This window comes from Miniopterus natalensis, chromosome 9 (assembly GCF_054644295.1).
Source record: "Miniopterus natalensis isolate mMinNat1 chromosome 9, mMinNat1.hap1, whole genome shotgun sequence".
NCBI classification, from domain to species: domain Eukaryota; kingdom Metazoa; phylum Chordata; class Mammalia; order Chiroptera; family Miniopteridae; genus Miniopterus; species Miniopterus natalensis.
This window is the reverse complement of record NC_142089.1, coordinates 73,434,103-73,453,007: the sequence shown is the minus strand read 5'-3', so window position 1 is coordinate 73,453,007 and position 18,905 is coordinate 73,434,103. Positions and strand designations below refer to the sequence as shown.

Sequence of the window (18,905 nt, the reverse complement as noted above, 5' to 3'; positions counted from 1 at the left end):
GAGCTGGGACCACAGCAGGGTGGCTGCGGCCCCCGGGTACCCTGTGAGCTGGGACCACAGCAGGGTGGCTGCGGCCCCCGGGTGTCCTGTGAGCTGGGACCACAGCAGGGTGGCTGCGGCCCCCGGGTGTCCTGTGAGCTGGGACCACAGCAGGGTGGCTGCGGCCCCCGGGTGTCCTGTGAGCTGGGACCACAGCAGGGTGGCTGCGGCCCCCGGGTGTCCTGTGAGCTGGGACCACAGCAGGGTGGCTGCGGCCCCTGGGTGTCCTGTGAGCTGGGACCACAGCAGGGTGGCTGCGGACCCTTCCACACTCCTCGGGGATGCGCGGGCCGGATGGTAGTGGCTCTGCCGTGTTACTAGGTTAGTGTCTCCTTCCAAGCCCTGTTGCCTGGACTTCCTTCTTGGTTCCAAAGGGCTGTGAGGCAAGTTTCCTTGTCTGCTTTGTGGCAGACCACTTCCAGCAGCGGCCAATCCTTTCTCTGGTAGTTTCACATTCACTTTCTCTTGTTTTTCTTACCCTGCCACGGGGCCCAGCCTTCGAGGCGTTTCTCTCCCAGGTGGCTTTGTAATCTTCAGGGTGCAGCAGAGTCCGGGAGGCTGGAAGGGTCCCACACCTGGAGGGGCCTATGGAAATGCCTTTTGTCAGCCTGGGTTTGAGTCAGCTCAGGGCTCGTCATTTCATTCATGGCTTCTTTTGCACCGGGCTCCTTACTGCCAGCTTCTAGGCATTTGAAGGCTATAAAAAGTGGAAGATTAAAATTCAGACCATTAACTGCACTGATTGCTAATTGCCTGGGTGGAAGGTTTTGCGGGGAAGGCACTAGTGTGATCAAAGGTAGTTTGAATGATTACCCCTGATTTTTCCCATTCCCACTCTCCTTTTGACTCCGGTTGCCTCACTGTTGCCAACACCAGACAGGAAGAGAGAAATCAAGGGAAAGCCTGAGGTGGATGAACCAAGATGCGGCCTCTGATTGTATCGCATATGCATGGGCCACACAGTCACACAGTGAGAGTTAGGACAGTCACCCACTGAGTGGGAGCTAGACGCGTCTCCCCTGGGCCACGTGGTCCATCTCAATATCACGCTTCCTGACTTACGTGGGCTGTTCTGTGGGATGCCCAGGTGGCCCCTTTCCACTCATTTCCTCTCACCTGTCTTTTCTTGTCCTGTGAAACATGACTTTTGTTAATCCCAGTGCCCTGATGAGCCTGAAATGTTGGTCCAAATAAATCACAGCCCCGCGTCAATCTGAAAACCAAGGGCAAATGTCCTTGGCGATGTCCCATCGACTTCACGGCTCTCTGCGCTTCTTTCCCAAGCCCAGGTCTGCCAAGCCTGTTTGCTGGCCTCGTCAACTTGTGATCTGAGATCCTGAAAGAAGCAAGATCTTGTGACTTGGCAGGGAGAGCCACCCACTCTGTGGACTCGCCCACCATGCGGACCTGCTGCGCTTCAGGGAAAACAAAATGTGAAGTGAGCAGTTTAGCTTGGACTTAATCTGGAGGCAAATCAGTAACTTTACACTGAGATACTCTCTCCACTGTGTTCTCAGGAAAATGAAGTGAATCACCAGAGCGAAGAATGTGCTCTCTGGTACTACACCAATAATAAGGTCTAATGTTTTGAATTAGGAGAGAGAGAGAGAAACAGGAACCTTTGGCTGGTCACTTTGTTGCTCCTTTGCCCCCCCCTTCCTTCCCTCAGATATATGCTTGGATGAGAACTCCCTTCTCCAGCCTGGTTTTTCCTGCACTCGGTCCTGCAGTGACATGACAAGGCCGTGTTAGACGTGGAAAGTACTGCAGAACAGCAAATCCAAGATGATGACTTCACTGAAGGCTCCAGGAAGTGCAGATGAGTTGTGAGAGCGTAAGGTTCCAACTCAACCCAAATGTGTTTTTCTTGCCCCATTTGTTAATTGGTAAATCAGAACCAAATGAGAAATACAAATAAGTACATACCACAAATCTGTCACACTTGAATGTTTCCCAGCTTATTTCTGTCTTTCTCGCTTTATGCTGTCCATCATCGTCAGCATCATCCAGGGGTGAGAGCACCCAAGGCCCCTTGACAGAGGGAGGTCAGTTTCAGTCTTATGGATAAAGCTACCCCAAAATTACCTTGTTCTCGTAAAATTATTCCGTTAACTCGGAAGCTGGGCGATTTGTTTAATTGTAGGAACAGGAGGATGGGAGTGATAAGGCAGTATGTTTCCCACTCTTGTAAGCTTCTTTTTGGGGTTTTGGTATTTGCTGTTAATCTCTTTTGTTTTTCAACTCATACGTTCAAATGCTTGATCTCGATGAGTGCTGTTGTTTCACTTAGGAAGCACTGTCTGTAAGCACTTCAAACCAGGTGGGGCCAAACATACTAGTATAGTTATTGCTCAAAAGAGACACGAGAGCTTGTTCCCCCAGAAAAGGAGGGATATTATTCTCTAAGAACAGTCCAGAAAGACGAATTTTGTTGTGTTTTTGCAAGGATGTGGGGATCCAAGTTCTGTCTGTTGAAGGCAAGGGACGACCCTGTTCTGTGCTTGTGTGTTCACGCCGCACGGTCTCGCCCCCCATGGTGGTATTTCCCAGTCTCTTGTTTAGAAACCCTGGGCATGAGCTCGTGTCCCACCCACACCTCCGCAGCCCTGGCCACATCTTCATTTAGAACTGCAGGTCTTAGTTTCACCAAGAAAGTTTCCAGTGTCTGTCCCTTGCTGAGGCCGAGCCAGGCCGGCCACTGCTTGAGAAGTATGGCTCCATCACTTATTCATTCAGCAAACGAGTCCTGGGCACCGCGATGTGGCAGCACTGTTTTAGGCGCTCGTGATACATAGGGGAACGAGACGGAATTTCCTGCCCTGGTGGGGTGTATGTTCGAGGGGAGGTCCAGCGCTCAGCAGTGACAGGCCTGCCTTTTCTGTGGCCACCGGTGTGTGGTTGAGGTGAGGGGGGAGGCCATGTGCAGATGTTCCTCGCCGGGGTGTGTGCTGGCCCCACTCCCCAGTGGTCAGGCCGCCTGGGCCGATCACGTGGAGGAGAGGTTAGAAGGGATCATGAGAAAGGACTCGGCCCTCGTCCCGTGTTTGGCACGCTCGCTTCTGTGCCTCGAATAATAACAGGTCATCTGATGCAGTGTAACTTGATAGGCGTATGAAACCCCGGCAACCCTGGGAACCAAAGCAAGGAGTGGGCCTGTCAGTTACTTCTAACTTTTAAATCTTGAATGTTTCATTAAAGCAAATAGCTCCACTGTCATGGTCAGAAGTCCACTGTGGAGAAAGGCAGGATTTAGTGTTTATTTAAGCTGCCACCCAATGAGAGGAACTGTTGCCTAACCTAGTTCAACTCCCAATTATTTAAGGACTAATTTTTCCTGCCATGGATTTTTCCGTGCTCTTGCTCTCACTCTCTGTGCGTCTCTGCAGAAGTTCTGATGGAAGCAGTAGAATTGATTGGCCAGGGAAGGGTGCGTGTGAAGGGTGCGTGGTCTGGGTGAGCAGCGCTCTGAACAAAAGGCCGCACGGCTAGTGCTTCGGGCCCTGCCGGGGTGTGCGGAGCATCCTGGGGCTCCTGTGCCTCTCACACTCGCCTGTGGGGACACGTCCCTACCCCACGTATAGACGGCCGTCACCAAATGAGTCAACACAGGCATAATCCATAATACATGGGCTATTGCTATGACATTCTAAGACATGATAAAATAATACTGCCTTTGTTTCCAGATTTCACGGCCACTCTGTAGATGCTTTAAGAGACTGGGAACAGTTAAGTAACTTGACAGGGCTGAAAAGAGACATTACTGCTTTGTGGCCTCACATCTTTGGCCTGTCGCTCCTGCGCTCTTTCCTGCGTACTAGACTCCTGACTTTCAAAAGAAGAAACAATAGCCATTTGATCAGGGTTCCTCTCTTTTCAACGTTCCCAGGATTTCTTCTGGCAAGCAGCTATCTCTCATCAGTGCTCAATTTCCATTCTCTCTTGTCACCCTCCCCACAATGTCGGCTTCTGAGGTACCCTTTTCTTCTTTCGACTTTTGGTCTACAGCATCTGTCTACTTCTCCTTCTGGAGGTCTCTTCTGCAACTCCCCTGGATTAACCTTGTTTATAACCAGACTCAGCAAACATTTATTGCAAACCTACAATGTGTCAGACTGTCCTGGGCACATTCAACACTCATTCATGTTCCGGCCTCTTTCTGTTCAGGTTCTTGCCTAGCCTGGCCCTGAGGAGGGTGCTTAGCTGATAGCCCTGAGTTTAGGACAGGCTGTGACTAAACTCTGATGGGTCATTACCAGCCCCTCCCACATTAACTCTGGGGAATCAGCGGCTGAGAAGGAGAGATGAAGAAAACAAAGAGAATGGAAGAGGTATACAGGGTGTGGCAAAAGTTGATTTACAGTTGTGCCTGTGTGAAACGCAGAGTTTATTCTCGTATTATTATTTAGCAATTATTGTATTATTTTTCATAAGAACAAGTGTAAGCCTTCTTTTGCCCCACGCTGTATACACAAACAAACTGAAAACAGGCATTTGAATACATGTCCATGCATGTTGATAGAAGCACTGTTCCCAATAGCCAAAAGGTGGAAATAGTCTAAATGTCTGTCAGGATGAATGGATAGACAAAGTGTGGCGTGTACGTACAATAGAATATCACACAGCCATAAAGAAGGAATGCAGTGCTGATACACGCTGACGCTATTGAGGAACCTTGAAGCATTACGCTAAGTGAAAGAAACAAGTTACAAAGAATTGTATGATTCCATTCATATGAAATACCCACAACATGCAGATCCATAGAAATAGAACATAGGTTGGTGGGAGGAGAGAGTGGGGAGCTACTGCTTCATGGGTGTGAGGTGTTCTTTTCGGGTGATGGAGGTGGTGGTTTTACAATATTGTAAAGATAAGAGGTGGTGGTTAGAGGTGGTGGTTTTACAATATTGTGTATATACTAAATTGTTCACTTTAAAATGGTTAATTTTAATATGTAAATTTCACTTCACCTTAAAAATAATAAAAGAGAAAGAAAAAGAGTTCGAGGTCTGTTTCTCTAAATTAAGGATGGGATTTAAAAACCCATTCCATCTTCCTTGTGCATGGTGACCTTGTGATATGGCTTGAGTATAACTGAAGGAGTTTGAACAGATTCGTTTCTTTCCTCTGCTTTTTAAAATGTAACATGCTTGGGGTTTGCCCCCTGAGCTCAGAGTGCCCAGCCATCTGCAAATCAGTATTCTGGGTCTCTAGTGCTGCTGCTTCAAAACTTGGGCCTGTAAAAGGTGAGGGAGGGAAATGCCTTTTAAAGGGCAAGGAGATTCTATAAGGACGGCAAAGGCCTGAGGTCCTGGGGAGTGTGGTTGGAAAAACAGAGCAGTTTAGTGTCTCCCAAGAGTGTCATTCAAGGCAGAGAAAGGTGAGGGATGAGGCCAGAAGGTGACTGGGGGAATATTAGAGGCTCTATGCAGGCAAGTTACAAGGTCAGTTTTGTAACCCTGCTACTAGCTGCAGTACGGAGAATGGATGGACAGGAGGCAAAACTGGCGGCAGCGGGACTAGGCTCTGCACAAGGGCAGTGGTTGTGGAGGGGCAGGACCAGGTGGGTTAGAGAAACGTTTAGAACAGTGCCATCCAGTAGAATCCTACTGACAGAAGTGCACCATGATGTATCTATATAGTGCCCACCAGTTGTACGTGGCTACTGAATACTTCACATGTGGCTAGTGTGGCTGAGGAACTAAATTTTAAATTTTAATCAATTTACATTTAAATAATTGCACATGGCTAGTGCAGTTCTAGAAGGCAAAGTCAACAGGAGTTGGTGATTAACTGTCCAGTCTAGAGTGACCCGATGGACAGAGGTGCGGCTACAGGGGCAAGTCAGTTAAGCGGGGGATGGTGAGTTCCGTTATACATGCCGCCTTCTAGAACACGCACAGCATCTGGAGGAAGGGCTGTGCCCAGCAGTAAGACAAACGCATCCCTTCAGGGAGAGCAACGAGCTGGAGATGGAATTGTGAAAGGCTGAAGCATAACAATAATAGTTGAAATCATAAACGTGAGTGGCATAGGGAAGCCCCTTAACTGCTTTTGGCCTCGGGATCCTAGTGATATGATAGTGATGATATTTGCTTTGCCTGTCTTCTGGGACTATTCTGAGAAATGTTTGTGAGCTCTTCAAATATTAGGCAGGTTTTATAATATCTTTAGGAGTTGAGAGTAATGTGTCCCAAATGTTATTTTCTAAACACACAAGATAAAATAAAGTCTTCAAATTCTGGAAGGATCGTAGGCTAGATAATCTGTAAGGCCCTCCTGCTGACATACGACTAGATCCAGGATAAACAAGAGCAAATATGTGCAGCATGAATGTCAGGGACTCGGGGCCATCTTTGAGGACTCCCCTGAGTCTGTTACTGTGAGCAAACAAACATAAAAGCCAGGTTTCTGTGAGTGCAAATACCAACACCACTGCCAGTCGTGAGATGAGCTGGGGGTCCAGGCACATGGGAGAGCTGCTCCAGATTAAATTAAGGCAGGGCCCTCCACGGGACACAAGTGGTTCCATGTTGGTAATGTTCCCCAAAAAAGCAAGTGTACATCTCTTTGGGGGGAAGAAAAGCAACACCAACTTAAACATCCAAGATTATTTTCAATCAAAAATTAATTTAAAATCTCCAAACCCACAAGGAAATAAATAAATCACCAAGATGAAAGCCACCAGAGGGATAGGGTGGCAATGTTGATTAAGTTCCCCAAGGATTTCACATGCTAGGAAACAGACACCAAGTTAGAGAGAAAATGTTAGACAAACTATATAGGAAATACACAAAGAATAAAGACTAGTATAATATAGTAATCTGGGACAATTGGCAACCGAAAGTGACCAAGCAGACCACACAGCAACAACAACAAATAGAGCTATTAGAAATTTTTTGTTAAAAGTCACCAAAATGATAAACTAATAGATGGCTCCTAAAATATACGTTTACCCAGCTGAAGAAGGAATTGGCGAACTTGTCGATAGACCTAAAGAAATTGTCCAGCCAAGAGACAGGGAGATCAGTGACATAAAAGAGCGGTTAAGAGACATGGAAATTAGAATGAGAGAGTCGAATACACATCTAGCTGTCAATCTTGACGGAGACACTAAAGCGAAGGGAGAAGAGGCCCTCACTGATGAGCTAATGACTCAGAATGTTCCAGAACTGATGAAAGAACTTTCCAGAACTGACGAAAGATAGGAATCCACAGATTCATGAAGTACGGTGTAATCTGGGCAGACTAAATGAAAAGAAACACACAGTGAGGCTCCAGCACACCACGGACCATGACGTTATCAAAGTGATGAGAGACGCAAGGTCATCTGAAAAGAAATCATTAGCCTGGGCCCTTAAATTTCTTCTCCCAGTCAGGGAGGACATTCTACCCATTACCCCTCCTCCGTTGGATCAGAGGGTGGGAGAGTCATTCATTTTCTCTTCGGGCTCTCCTATCTGTGAGCTTTGACTGAAGACGTTAAACTTCTTCACTGCGAAAAAATGCTGATTGTATATATTGATTTTTACTAAATGTGCTCTGATTGCTTCTTTGTAACAGTCCTGATAAGTAGGCATAAATGTGGTTATCTGATGTTAATGGAATTCTGTCAAGGCTGCAGTGACTCGGCTTAAATCTCCTCGTGACACGTTTATTGATCTAAGTGCGTGAGTGTGTGCTCTCGTGAGCTGAGGCCTGTGGCTGATTTCCATTGTAAGACGTGTGTGTGTAGCTGCTGAGCTTCTTCCCAGCCTCAGTGAGGGTAACATCTGTATTTGGGTAGGAGAATGGTTCTAAAATGAGTTTTTAACGATAAGAAAAATGACTTGGTTAACCCTTATTATGTGGAAGCACTTCTCGTTGGTCCGAAAGCTCTTTGTGAGGTAGGTACCGGGTCTGGTCGGACAAAGCCGCTTGGGATAAAGGGTAGGTGGGCCCAAGGAGTTCCTTTGCGGTGACAGAACAGCGTTGCATCTGAATTGTGCTGGTGGTTACAGGAATCTATACAAGTGATAAACCATCACAGGGTTACATATACACAGACCCCAAAAGCATGGAAAAAGTGGTGAAGGTGGAGCATGAAGTGTAGTTGAAGTAGAATGCCAGTGTTCTTCAGTTATGTAAGAGCTTACATGGGATCTCTCTAGTGTTTTTTTTTAATCCATCCTCATGTTTTCTGCAGCTACCTGTGGGTCTATAATTATTTTAAATAAAAATTGAAGTTTACGAAAGAGTCACTTGGATGATGGCAGCCAGGAAAATAGATTCTTCCTGATATTTGTGATTCTCATAGAACATTAATACATGTATTTAAAAATATTTGGTAAATCCTGGAGGGTAAAGTCTATCATCTCACTGTGGTTAAAAAGTGAATTGGAGGGCCCAGCTGGCGTGGCTCAGCGGTTGAGCATCAATCTAGGATCCAGGAGATCACAGTTTGATTCCCGGTCGGTCAGGGCACGTGCCTGGGTTGCGGGCTCGATCCTCAGCAAGGGGCGTGCAGGAGGCAGCCGACCAATGACTCATCATTGATGTTTCTATCTCTCCCTCCCTCTCCCTTCCTCTCTCTGAAATCAATAAAAAAAATTTTTTTTAAAGAAAGTGAGTTGGAGAGTTCAGTTCAGTATCTCTATTACTATTTGAGGCTGTGTGCTTGCTGCATAAAAGTCAGAAGGCTGCCGTTGTTTCAGCCCTTGGAAGGCTGGCCTGAACTGCTCTTGTTGCCTCAAAGTAAACAAACTTGTGCCATGGCATGAAAACCTGTTTACAGAAGTCGATGGAATGGCAATTAAAGAAAAGAGTTTCAAGTTTTTCAGTTTTGGTGTGTAACTACAAGAAGTCTGAAGCGTTTGGAAAAGGGAGAATTTGAATTAACTATTGAGTGAGTCCTGTTAGTGGGAAAATAATATGTGACTCCTTTTAAGTGTATTAAATAGAGAGGTTATTCTATGCTTTTTCTTCCCTCGCTGCTCTTTCTTTTCTCTCTTATATTTGAAGTTGAAATTGATGGCATCTTTATTTTTCTTCAGACAACTTTAATTGAAATAATTCAGACTTTGTGGGATGATATTCAGAAAATAACTCTATTAAAATATCTTTTTTTAAAAAATATATCTTTATTGATTTGAGAGGAAAGGAGAGGGAGAGACAGAGATAGAAACATCAATGATGAGAGCCACTGATCGGCTAGCCCGCAACCCGGGCATGTGCCCTGACCGGGAATCGAACCCTGATCGCCTGGATCCTAGGTCGACGCTCAACCACTGAGCCACGCCCGGCCAGGCTAAAATATCTTTATTACAATCAAATTAAGCAGGAGCAAGAAGGGGGGAAGAAAATGACCTCCAATAAGAAGAATCATGGAAAAAGGAACCCACAAATAAACGGTATTAGAGTTAAAAGCCACAGGTAAAACAGAGATTAAAAAATAGAATACTCTGAAAAAAACATATAGTGATGAATTTGAAAAGTTTAACCCAAATTGACAAACCTCTAGAAAATGGACACTGACTTATATGCATAACTCATGGACGCAGACAGCAGTGTGGCGAAGGCCAGAGGGGCAGGGCAGGGGCTGGGTGGAGGCGGACAAGTGGGGGGGAAATGGGGAACACCTGTAATAGTGTCAACAGTAATAAATAAATAAAATCGATAGCTTGAATATCTTCATATGTTTAAAGGAAAACGAATGAATAATTAAAATTTTTCTCCAAAGGAACTTATTCCAAAGGCAAGTATAACTTAAAACCAAATTAACACTGTATGAGGTGGGGCCGTCACCACTGTCACTTATGAACACAAACACAAGAATTCCAAACCATAAAATCAAATGTAGCAGAACAAATGATGTGACACCTCAAGGTCAATGGGACGGACTGTGTGTTTGTGTCCCGCCATAATTCATAGTGTTGGAACTTGAATCCCCAATGAGATGGTATTAGGAGGTGGGCCTTTGGGAGGTAATTAGGTTGAGATGACATAATGAGGGTGGGAGCCCCATGGTGGAATCAGCATCCTCATAGGAAGAGGGAGACTAGAGCTCACGCTCTTTCACGCGTGTACCAAGGGAGGCTCTGTGGGGCATAGCAAGGAGGAGGGCCCTCGCCACGGACCTGACCAGGCTGGCACCCTGATCACGCAGGACTTCCAGACTCCAGAGCCGTGAGAAATAAATGTCTTCTGTTTAAGTCGCCTGGTCTGTAATATTTTTGTTATAACAGCCTGAACTCAATGAGACAGTCGGGGAGGTAATCTGCTAAGCTTTCTTATTGGGTCCAACAGTTTGTAACGTGTGTCTTCCCTTTTTGTTATTTAATCTTCATAGTACTGAACTGGACTCAAATCTGAGCCTGAAAATGAGCATCTCACCTTTTCCTGATTTTAAAGGAAGTGGTTTGAATGTATCACCATTAAGTATATTGTCAGCTGTAGGGCTTTTATGTAGATTCATCATCATTCATCCTGGTTTGCTAGTTTAGAAGAGACTTAAGAGACAGAGCAGCCAATGTAACGAGTGAACCCTGTTTGGCTCTTGATTCCAATAAACCAAATGGAGAAAGAGTTTTTTGAGGTATTTGAGGAAATTGATTATCAATTGGGTATTAGAGGAAAATGAAGAATTATTTTGACTTAGGGATGATCATGCATTGTGATTGTGTAAGAAATGTCCATTTTTTTGTTAGTTTTTTTATTGTGGTATAATATGCATAACAGAATTTACCACTTTAGCGATTTTGAAGTGTACATGTTGGCCAAAGGTCTGGACCGGGTCTGAAATTTCAAATGGTTTAGTCTGAGGCAAAAGAGAGAACAATGAGTTTTATAAAGCTAAATTTATTCAATTTCAAGGATTATATGTATTTTTCAATTATGTCCTTCCTTTTTTATTTGGTGTTAACCAGATCTTTAGAAATCGAATCATAGAGTTAAAAGAACATAGTTTGTTGTCTTGTTTTATTGTACTTACCAGTGGCAAACAGAGAAAGTAGGTGACCTTGTGTAAGGTCATTCCAGTTAAAAAATATTTTCACTAGTCCTTGAAATGACAAATTCTAGGATTTATTGCTTCGGAGAACACAGCACTGTACCCAGTAGCCAAACACCAAGGCTGATGGTACTCAATATGGTGATTTCACTTACTGCGATTTTCACAGAACGAATCTCTAATTTAAAAAGCTAATTTAGCAGAAGGATTAATCAGCGCTGTCTACAGACTCATGAACAAATTTGAATTAGTCAGCAATGACATACTCTAAGCTCGGAGGAGCCAGATTCTCAAATACCAGCCAATGATAATTACAGCGAACACTTACTGAGCACTCACTCTACCACTGACTATTTTGTATAGATTGTCATACTTAATCTTCAGAAATGTTATTATTCCCATTTAACTGATAACCGGAAATTTGACTAATCTTACTCAGCATCATATAAGTAAGAGGAAAGGGAAGTGGAATCCAAAACCAGCTTGACAATTTGTCAACACTACTAGCTACTACTTAATTATCTATCACGTGGCATCACTGTTGAAAAGCCAAATGCTGGAGGCTGCAAAACAGGTAGTGAGCACTGAATTCAGGACGAGGCCCTCTCTCAAACTTCCGAACTCTCTGAGATTTAAGGAATTCAGCATTGTACATCTGGAAGGGGGAATGCTAAGCTCCTTGGAAATATGACTGTTTCACCATTGTGGTCTTCAAATGCAGGTGCAGGCAAGTGACCTAATTGTGCTTATTTTTTTTGTAACCCTATAAGACATTAACAAAATGCACTGTGTAAATTCAATCGGACGCCAAAGACTGGGGGAGAAAAGAGGGGTTCCAAGCAAACTCCAGTGACCGGTGGTTGAGGTGTCACAGGGAGGGCGAGGAAGGTGCTACTACTTCCAGCTAAAAGTCACAGAGAGGGGCAAGGCAGTGGAAGGCAGTAAAGGCTTTGGGTGGGAAAGAACCTAAAAGTAGCTGAGTAGCAATCAGAGACTCAGGGGCTGAAAAGACCATGAATCTCTTCAGAGAAGGAAAAAGAGAAAGCAGAAGAAAGTTCCATGCTTCAGGGTAACATTGCTGTGGTAAAGGAGAAATGAGGCAATGCACACTAAGGCAATGAGTTCTAATTCACACTATAAGAGAATTAAGGCTTTGCACTGTTCTTGTTTTCTCACTTTTAGGTTCCTTCTCTCTCTCTTCACATCCTGCAAGCATTTGCCAGGATCCCTTCTGATCGTATGTGTTGCCTCCCAGCATTTCGAAATCCAGGTCCTTAAGAATTCCCCCCCTTCCAGCAGGGGCAGACTTCCCTTTTTCTTCATCTCCCTCTCATTCTCTCCTGTCTTCTCTTTTTCTTGTGTTAGTTGCAACAAGTCACCCAGACAAAGTGGCATAAACAATAAGGTATTATTACTACAGTCTTGTGAAATGACTAAGTTCAACTGGACGGTTCTCTCTCAAGGTCTCTCAAAGTCTCTCATGCAATTGTAGTCAAATGGTGGCTGGGGTATGAGTCATCTAAAGGTCCCACTGGATTGGACATCTCAGATGGCACTGTCATAACAAGGCTGGTGCCTCAACTGAGGCTGTTGTGGACTGACTGGGCTCTTCCCTCCCTCCCTCCCTATGTCTCTCCGTGCGTCACACAGCCTCTCTGCATGGTTAGCTTGAGCTTCCTCACAGCATGGAAGTTCCAGAATAGCTGGACTTTCTACATTGTATCCATCTCTCCCCACACAGACATTCCAAGAACGTAAGTGGAAGGAAGTGTAAAACTTATGCCCTAGCCTAGAAAGTCACTCAGCACCACTGTTGCTGCATTTTGTTGGTCCAAAGAAGGTCACAGGGCCAGCCCAGAGCCACACAAGAGCAGGGAGACCACCCAAGGGTATGAATACAGGGAGGTATGGTTTGTTGGGGGTGGTGCACCTCTCCAAAGACTAGCTACCACATTTCTCATTTATTGACATTTCTGTCCCTTTCTCTGCTCCTTAACTGAAATATCTTGTTACTTACTGTCTTATATCTTCACATCTATATATTTTTTTCTAATTGTTTATATTAAGAGCAAGGAAAGACTTATTCTAGGAATTTTTAAGTATTCTCTCTTAAGTGAATCTTAAAAATACATTTTCATTTAGTGACATTAAAATTTATGCAGCCAAAAGGCCCTTAGAAAAGCCGTGTGACTCTTTTTTAGAAAGTCTCTTTGGGAAATCAGAGTTGATTCACTTTTTAACCACCGATGATAACATATCACACTTAAAAGGCAGATCAGTTTTAGGGGAAAGTGATACACCGTCATGTGTGGGTGGCCTCGGGTGAACTCCCCAACAATATTGCTTTTCATGCTTAGCCACTAATTAGAAAACCTGCTCTCTTGTTGGGACTAAACTATGGTTTACTTTCTGGTTAGACCTTTTTAAACTTATATTCAAGCTCTTACATAAGCCAAAGCTTGTCCTCTTTTAACCCCTAACATTAAGAAAAAGGAAAGAGAGAGAAAGAGAGCTTGAATCTACAAGATTTGTTGCATAGTCACATGGCAGTTTCAGAAATTCTTTATTTAAAACCTCATTCCTGTAGATGGCTTCACTCTCCTCAGCTTCCGCAGATGCCATCGAGGCCTTAGGTTCATGTGAAGTTATTGGCTTTTTTTTTTTTTTTAAGAAGCTAAATCACCAAAGCTTTTCCCTGGTGATTATGGAGAGCACCACATGTGGGAGAAAGTGGGCAGTTGGAGGTGGCTAATAATTTGATTTTTTTCTGCCCACAAGCCCTGGGAAAAATTTGCCATAAAGGATTAATTTGCTCATGGGACTTTGCTGCGGCTGCCATTCAAAAGAAAACTAAGCGAGCAGCAGGGCAGAGGCGGCCCAGCCTCTCGGGGAGCGGGAGGGCTCCCCGGGGGAGCAGAGCTGCTTTTCCCTGCACAGCAGTTACGCGCACTGAGCGTCTGGGGCTGATACTGCTTCTCTCACATCGACACCTGAAAGTTGACCCAAAATGACCGTTAGTAGGTGTAGTTTTTCATAATTTGGCTTCTCTTCAAGCAGGGAAAAGATTTCATTAAAAATACAGCCACCAGCAACCTGCAGACCAGTCCTCCCCAGCCTGAAGCAAAGCGTTGGCAGGGAGCAGGCCCCTCGGTGACTTGCCCTTCGCAGTGCAGGGTCCCCTCAGGGTCCTTCAGGCCGCAGGCCCCGCCAGCACAGGGAGGGCAGCGAGCTTCAGTAGAGCAGCATTTTCTATGAGGCTTTACCCTCAACCCGTGAACAAAAACGCCCACTGGGCGGCAGGTACAACTGCAGGACGCGTGGAGCTCCAGGCCCAGGCCCGGGCCCAGGCCGCTCACTGCCCCCCCGCAGCACCAGCCCACCCAGGCGGGCCCAGGGCTGCCCGGGGCCTGCCCACTGCTGACGGCACGAGGGGGGCAAGGCCGCAGGAAGGGGGGCTGCGGGGGATCAGGGCCGGAGCACCAGACAGGGTCTTACTGTTTGCTCAACTCTCACAACCTCCCCGTGAAGCCATGCTTACCCCTGTTTTTGCAGATGAGAAAACCTGAAGCCAAGAGTCGAAATAACTTGCTTTCATGCAGCTTAGTTAAACTAAGTACTTAAAGTATTTAAATGAATTAAATCTGAGGACTTTGTTTAATCCTTGGGTAAAATGAAGGATTTGAATCCCGCTCCACCTGACAGCCTAGCCAGTGGGCTCTCCACCACCCCAACCCCTCTAATACGCCGTTGGTAACCTGTAATCCACTTATGAATTGAAATGGGAGGCTTTCTTTTGAGGTGAGCCTGTGGCACTTAGCCAAGTAACAATAGCTGTCACTCTCTCTTGTTTAATCTTATAGTGGAGTACGACCAGGAGTTCTCCCCTCGCCAGCGACACCACAAAGAGTTCAAGTTCAACTTGTCCCAGATTCCTGAGGGCGAGGCGGTGACGGCTGCAGAATTCCGAATCTACAAGGACTGTGTTGTGGGGAGTTTTAAAAACCAAACTTTTCTTATCAGCATTTATCAAGTCTTACAGGAGCATCAGCACAGGTATGAGGGCTCAAGGAAGCCCAAAGGGTGGGGCTGGCCCCGTTTCTCACCCTGTCATCTCTAACCCCGAGTATGTCTGTGGAAGGCGATTTGGGGTTCAGGGCTTGCCCGTGACCGTGATGAGCGAGCAGGAAGATCGTTTGCTATTGAGTTGAAGGCTTTCTAAATGGTTTTCTTTTCGTTTAAATGAAGACTTTCTAGATGGTGTTTACTAAGCATCCTTTGTGATGGGAGAACATACGACTCATTGGGATTAAAATGTCGCCCATGGTTGGTTAGCCCCTACTTTGAATGATGGGTGAGGGTGCCTAAAATAAATTCACACGTGAAAATTATGTAAGGATGCTTACAAATGATACTAATTCAAGTATTTGTGCATATAATATATACATATAATATGCATATTTTATGTATGCTATGTCCTTGAGCAAATGAGTGTCCGTGTATATGTGTGTGTGTCAAATGTATTATCATTTGGATACAGGGAATGATAGACTTTTTTTCTGTGTCTGCATGATTCTGATTTCCTGAAATGAGGCCAAATCATTTTATAAAAGAACTGCAATGAAGTACCTTCCTGGGGCTCCCTAGCAATAAAAAGAGACTTCCATGGAGTGCTATTTGGAGGAAGGGCTGCAGGCTGAAGGATTACAGAAGTTAATTCAAACTTACAGGACAGAGAAGACACTCCAGTGACCTTGAATTTTGCTTAGTGTTTTGGGGGTCAGTTTAGCAGCTTGGGGAGGGCGGAGCGCTGGTGCACAGGAGACGAGCTTTGCCGTGGACGTGTCAGGGTGCGTGGGGAACCCGCAGGACAGACAGCCTGGCGGTCAGATGTGAAGACGGAGGCGAAAGGGAGAGAATCCAGGCCGAGAGCGAGCCCCGCACTCGCAGACTCTGAGGGACTTGCCGGCTTCGGCCTCATAACCCACGGCGACCTCCTTCCCCTTGGTCTCGGAGCTCTACCGACTGCCCAAGACTGTCCAGCGGCTTAGGAGTAACTTCACTTTCTCCTGAAGTTACAAAGCTGTGTGTGGGTTTGTCGCAAGTACATACACTAAAATAATAACGAATGGTAACTTGCCCAGTAAGAGGTTTATTTTAGTGTTGAGAGCACTGTCAACATTTGGCCCTAAAACATATTCAGATCTCTCAGGAGGAAAGGAAGAAAGAAGGAAGGACACTTGCCAGGTTTGGGGACACATCATGGTGCTGAAATACACACTGATGGTTGTAGTGAATTCTTGCTGGAATAGTTAAGTGATAAGTAAAATACAGCCATCATGGTATCTTTATCACAGACCAAAATCTCAGAAGGAGTGGGATGTTTTTTGATGTCTTAGTTTCACTCTTAAATAAAAGTATATTCGATGACTTAACTGTTGAGGGCCTCTTTTGAAAAGCAAAGTATTTGTTGCTAGATTTTCCTCTTTCGATGCTTCAGAGAGAATTGGGTTCAGGGAGTCTTCGGAACTGCTTTCGCTGTTGATTTTCCATCTGCCTAATTATTTGCCCCCATTATGTTTTTCGGGTGGAAATAGCCTCCTGGTACCTTTTTGGCTCAGAACTTTGTCAGAATACATGGTTTTCTCTGTCCTGCAGGAAAAGCTTTACAGTGAAAACACTAGATGGTGAGTTTTGTGACTATAAAATATTTTTAATTATTATTTTTAAAAAGAGAGCTAGCAGACCATTTGTAAGGTTTATATTGAACTTCAGCCAAAAATGAACAGCTGCCTTGTGCTTAAGACGGTGGTGTCATACTTCCCCGGGGCCAGCAGTGAGTTTGGAAAACAAAATCCCAAACTGTCCCAAACTTTGATGACTGTCAAAGCAGAGTTGAGTCTCTCGTGAGGTCTAGGATGGGGATATTTGGTGATTGGATGTGTTTAATTTTTATGCATAGGAAAAGGAAAAATATTGGGAGAATTTTGTGCTTTTGAAGGGTTCTCGGTTGGCCAGGAGGAGATTTTTCTTTTCTTATCGGTGGGCCAGGAGCCCAGGCCTCCTGCTGTCCCCTCATGTCCTTGCAGAGGCCTCCAGATTTAACTGCAGGACTCCTGGGGAAGGTCTGATCTCCCCAGCTGTACCGTCTTGGGGTGTCTTGGCTAAAAACAATTCTCCAGGCTTGTAAAGAAACCTATTTGTCTAATCTGTGTTCCAGTGAAATTTGTAGTATTTGATGGATTAACTTAATTTAACAAGTTTTTGTGTTGCAAAATAGTTGGCCTCCTTGCAAAAGAGAAAAAAAGCAGGTTTTTTTCAATGCCCTCATATACTCAGCTGAGGCAGGGTAAGTCATGTGTTGGGCCTCCTGCTGCACAGAGCAGCTAAGAAGCCTGACCCAGGGAGGGTCAGAAAAGATTCTGGGAAGAGAGGCCATTGCTGTGATCTCAACAGATACATATTCCTCAGACTGATAAGAAATCACTGGACCAGGTAAGTTAAAAAAAAGTGACTCCTTGAATAGATGGTGCTTTAAGAACAGGGAAACATTGGATACTTTATTGAAAACCTGAGAATAAGCCCTGAGATGGAACCTAAGTCCTGAAAGATCTGAGCAACCCACAGAGCAGAGCGGGGTCAGCCAGCCAGCAGTGTGACAGTTAAATCAGGGAGCAGAGGACGCCTTTGCACTCGATTTTGTAAATGTGCTCTGGTGCGGTGTGCATACTTTAAGATGAGTTTGGTGTTAACATCTGGTGTTATAAATCATTATGTTTTTATGATGACACTGGTAAAAATTGGCATTTATATAGTAGTTCGAGTTTGGAAAAGACCTTCTCATATATTCCCTCATTAGGACTTAACCATGATCCCATCAGATAGCAGGACAGGCACATTACCTATTAGAGAATGAAACGCAGCACATAGGGATTTTGCAAAGTCCAAATTATGCCTAAACTTTTGTCTGCTAGGCCTCCCAAAAGTCACCCCAGTGGTGTGGGGACAGTCCCAAGATGAAGGTAAAATGCCAGAAAGGGGTAAGCAGTCTCCTAGTGGCATGCTCCACATCTCCATCTCCTTAGCCTCGATGGGAACATACAAGGATTCTTCTGTCTGGGTGGCAGGCGAGACAGTTCTCTTGGGGGTGAAAGTGTGTCTGTTAGAAAACTAGAATAAATTTATACAGAAGTATTTGGACTTATTCACAGTATTACACATTTGTCCACCATTGTCTTCTGCATCTCAGACACACTAAGCTGACTTCATACCTGGATACTCTGAATAACTTTGACCTTTCCTACTCATGTTTAGTAGCATCATAGTAGCACGTCGCTTGTCATAACATGGATCAGATGTTTACTTCTATAGCACCTTTAGAGTCAAAGGGCAATTCGGAGGCCTTTAAAGAATATCACTTTCATCTACATTTCTTACCTGGCTACAAGACATACTTTTACTGGCTTTAATTGATTTTGTGTACTTAGAACTCAAAGAGCATCTCCTGAGAGCCAGCCAGAAATTTTATCAGAGGAGCACGTTCAGTGTCTGAAAGAGGGTCCTGTTCCATGGATCGGCCACACTCGCCTCTGCTCGTTCTGAAATGCAGTGCTCTTTTCCGTATGTTTTGGTGGTTGCATTGCTTGGCAATGATAATCTATCTTCTGTGTACATGATAACTTTTCTTTTTCATGTTCTATCTATAGTGCACTTAAAGTAAGAAATAATTACCAAATTTAAAATTCATTATTCCTGGTAGAAACAGTGCCACAACTTACTCCTCTGTTTGCAAAGAGGCAATGTTTGTTTGTTTGTTTGTTTGTTTAAACTTCTTAAAGTTTGGTTTCTACAGGGTGGGGCAAAAGTAGTTTACAGTTGTGAGTAC

The 18,905-nt window shown here is 44.8% G+C and overlaps 1 protein-coding gene across 1 annotated transcript in view; it reads left to right on the top strand.

Moving 5' to 3' along the window:
- Positions 1-18,905, top strand: part of BMP6 (bone morphogenetic protein 6) — a 137,056-nt gene that overhangs the window by 94,283 nt on the left and 23,868 nt on the right. The window contains exon 2 of the mRNA XM_087820654.1: positions 14,884-15,076. Coding sequence (XP_087676780.1) covers positions 14,884-15,076 — 193 coding nt within the window. The remainder of the gene's footprint in view (positions 1-14,883; positions 15,077-18,905) is intronic.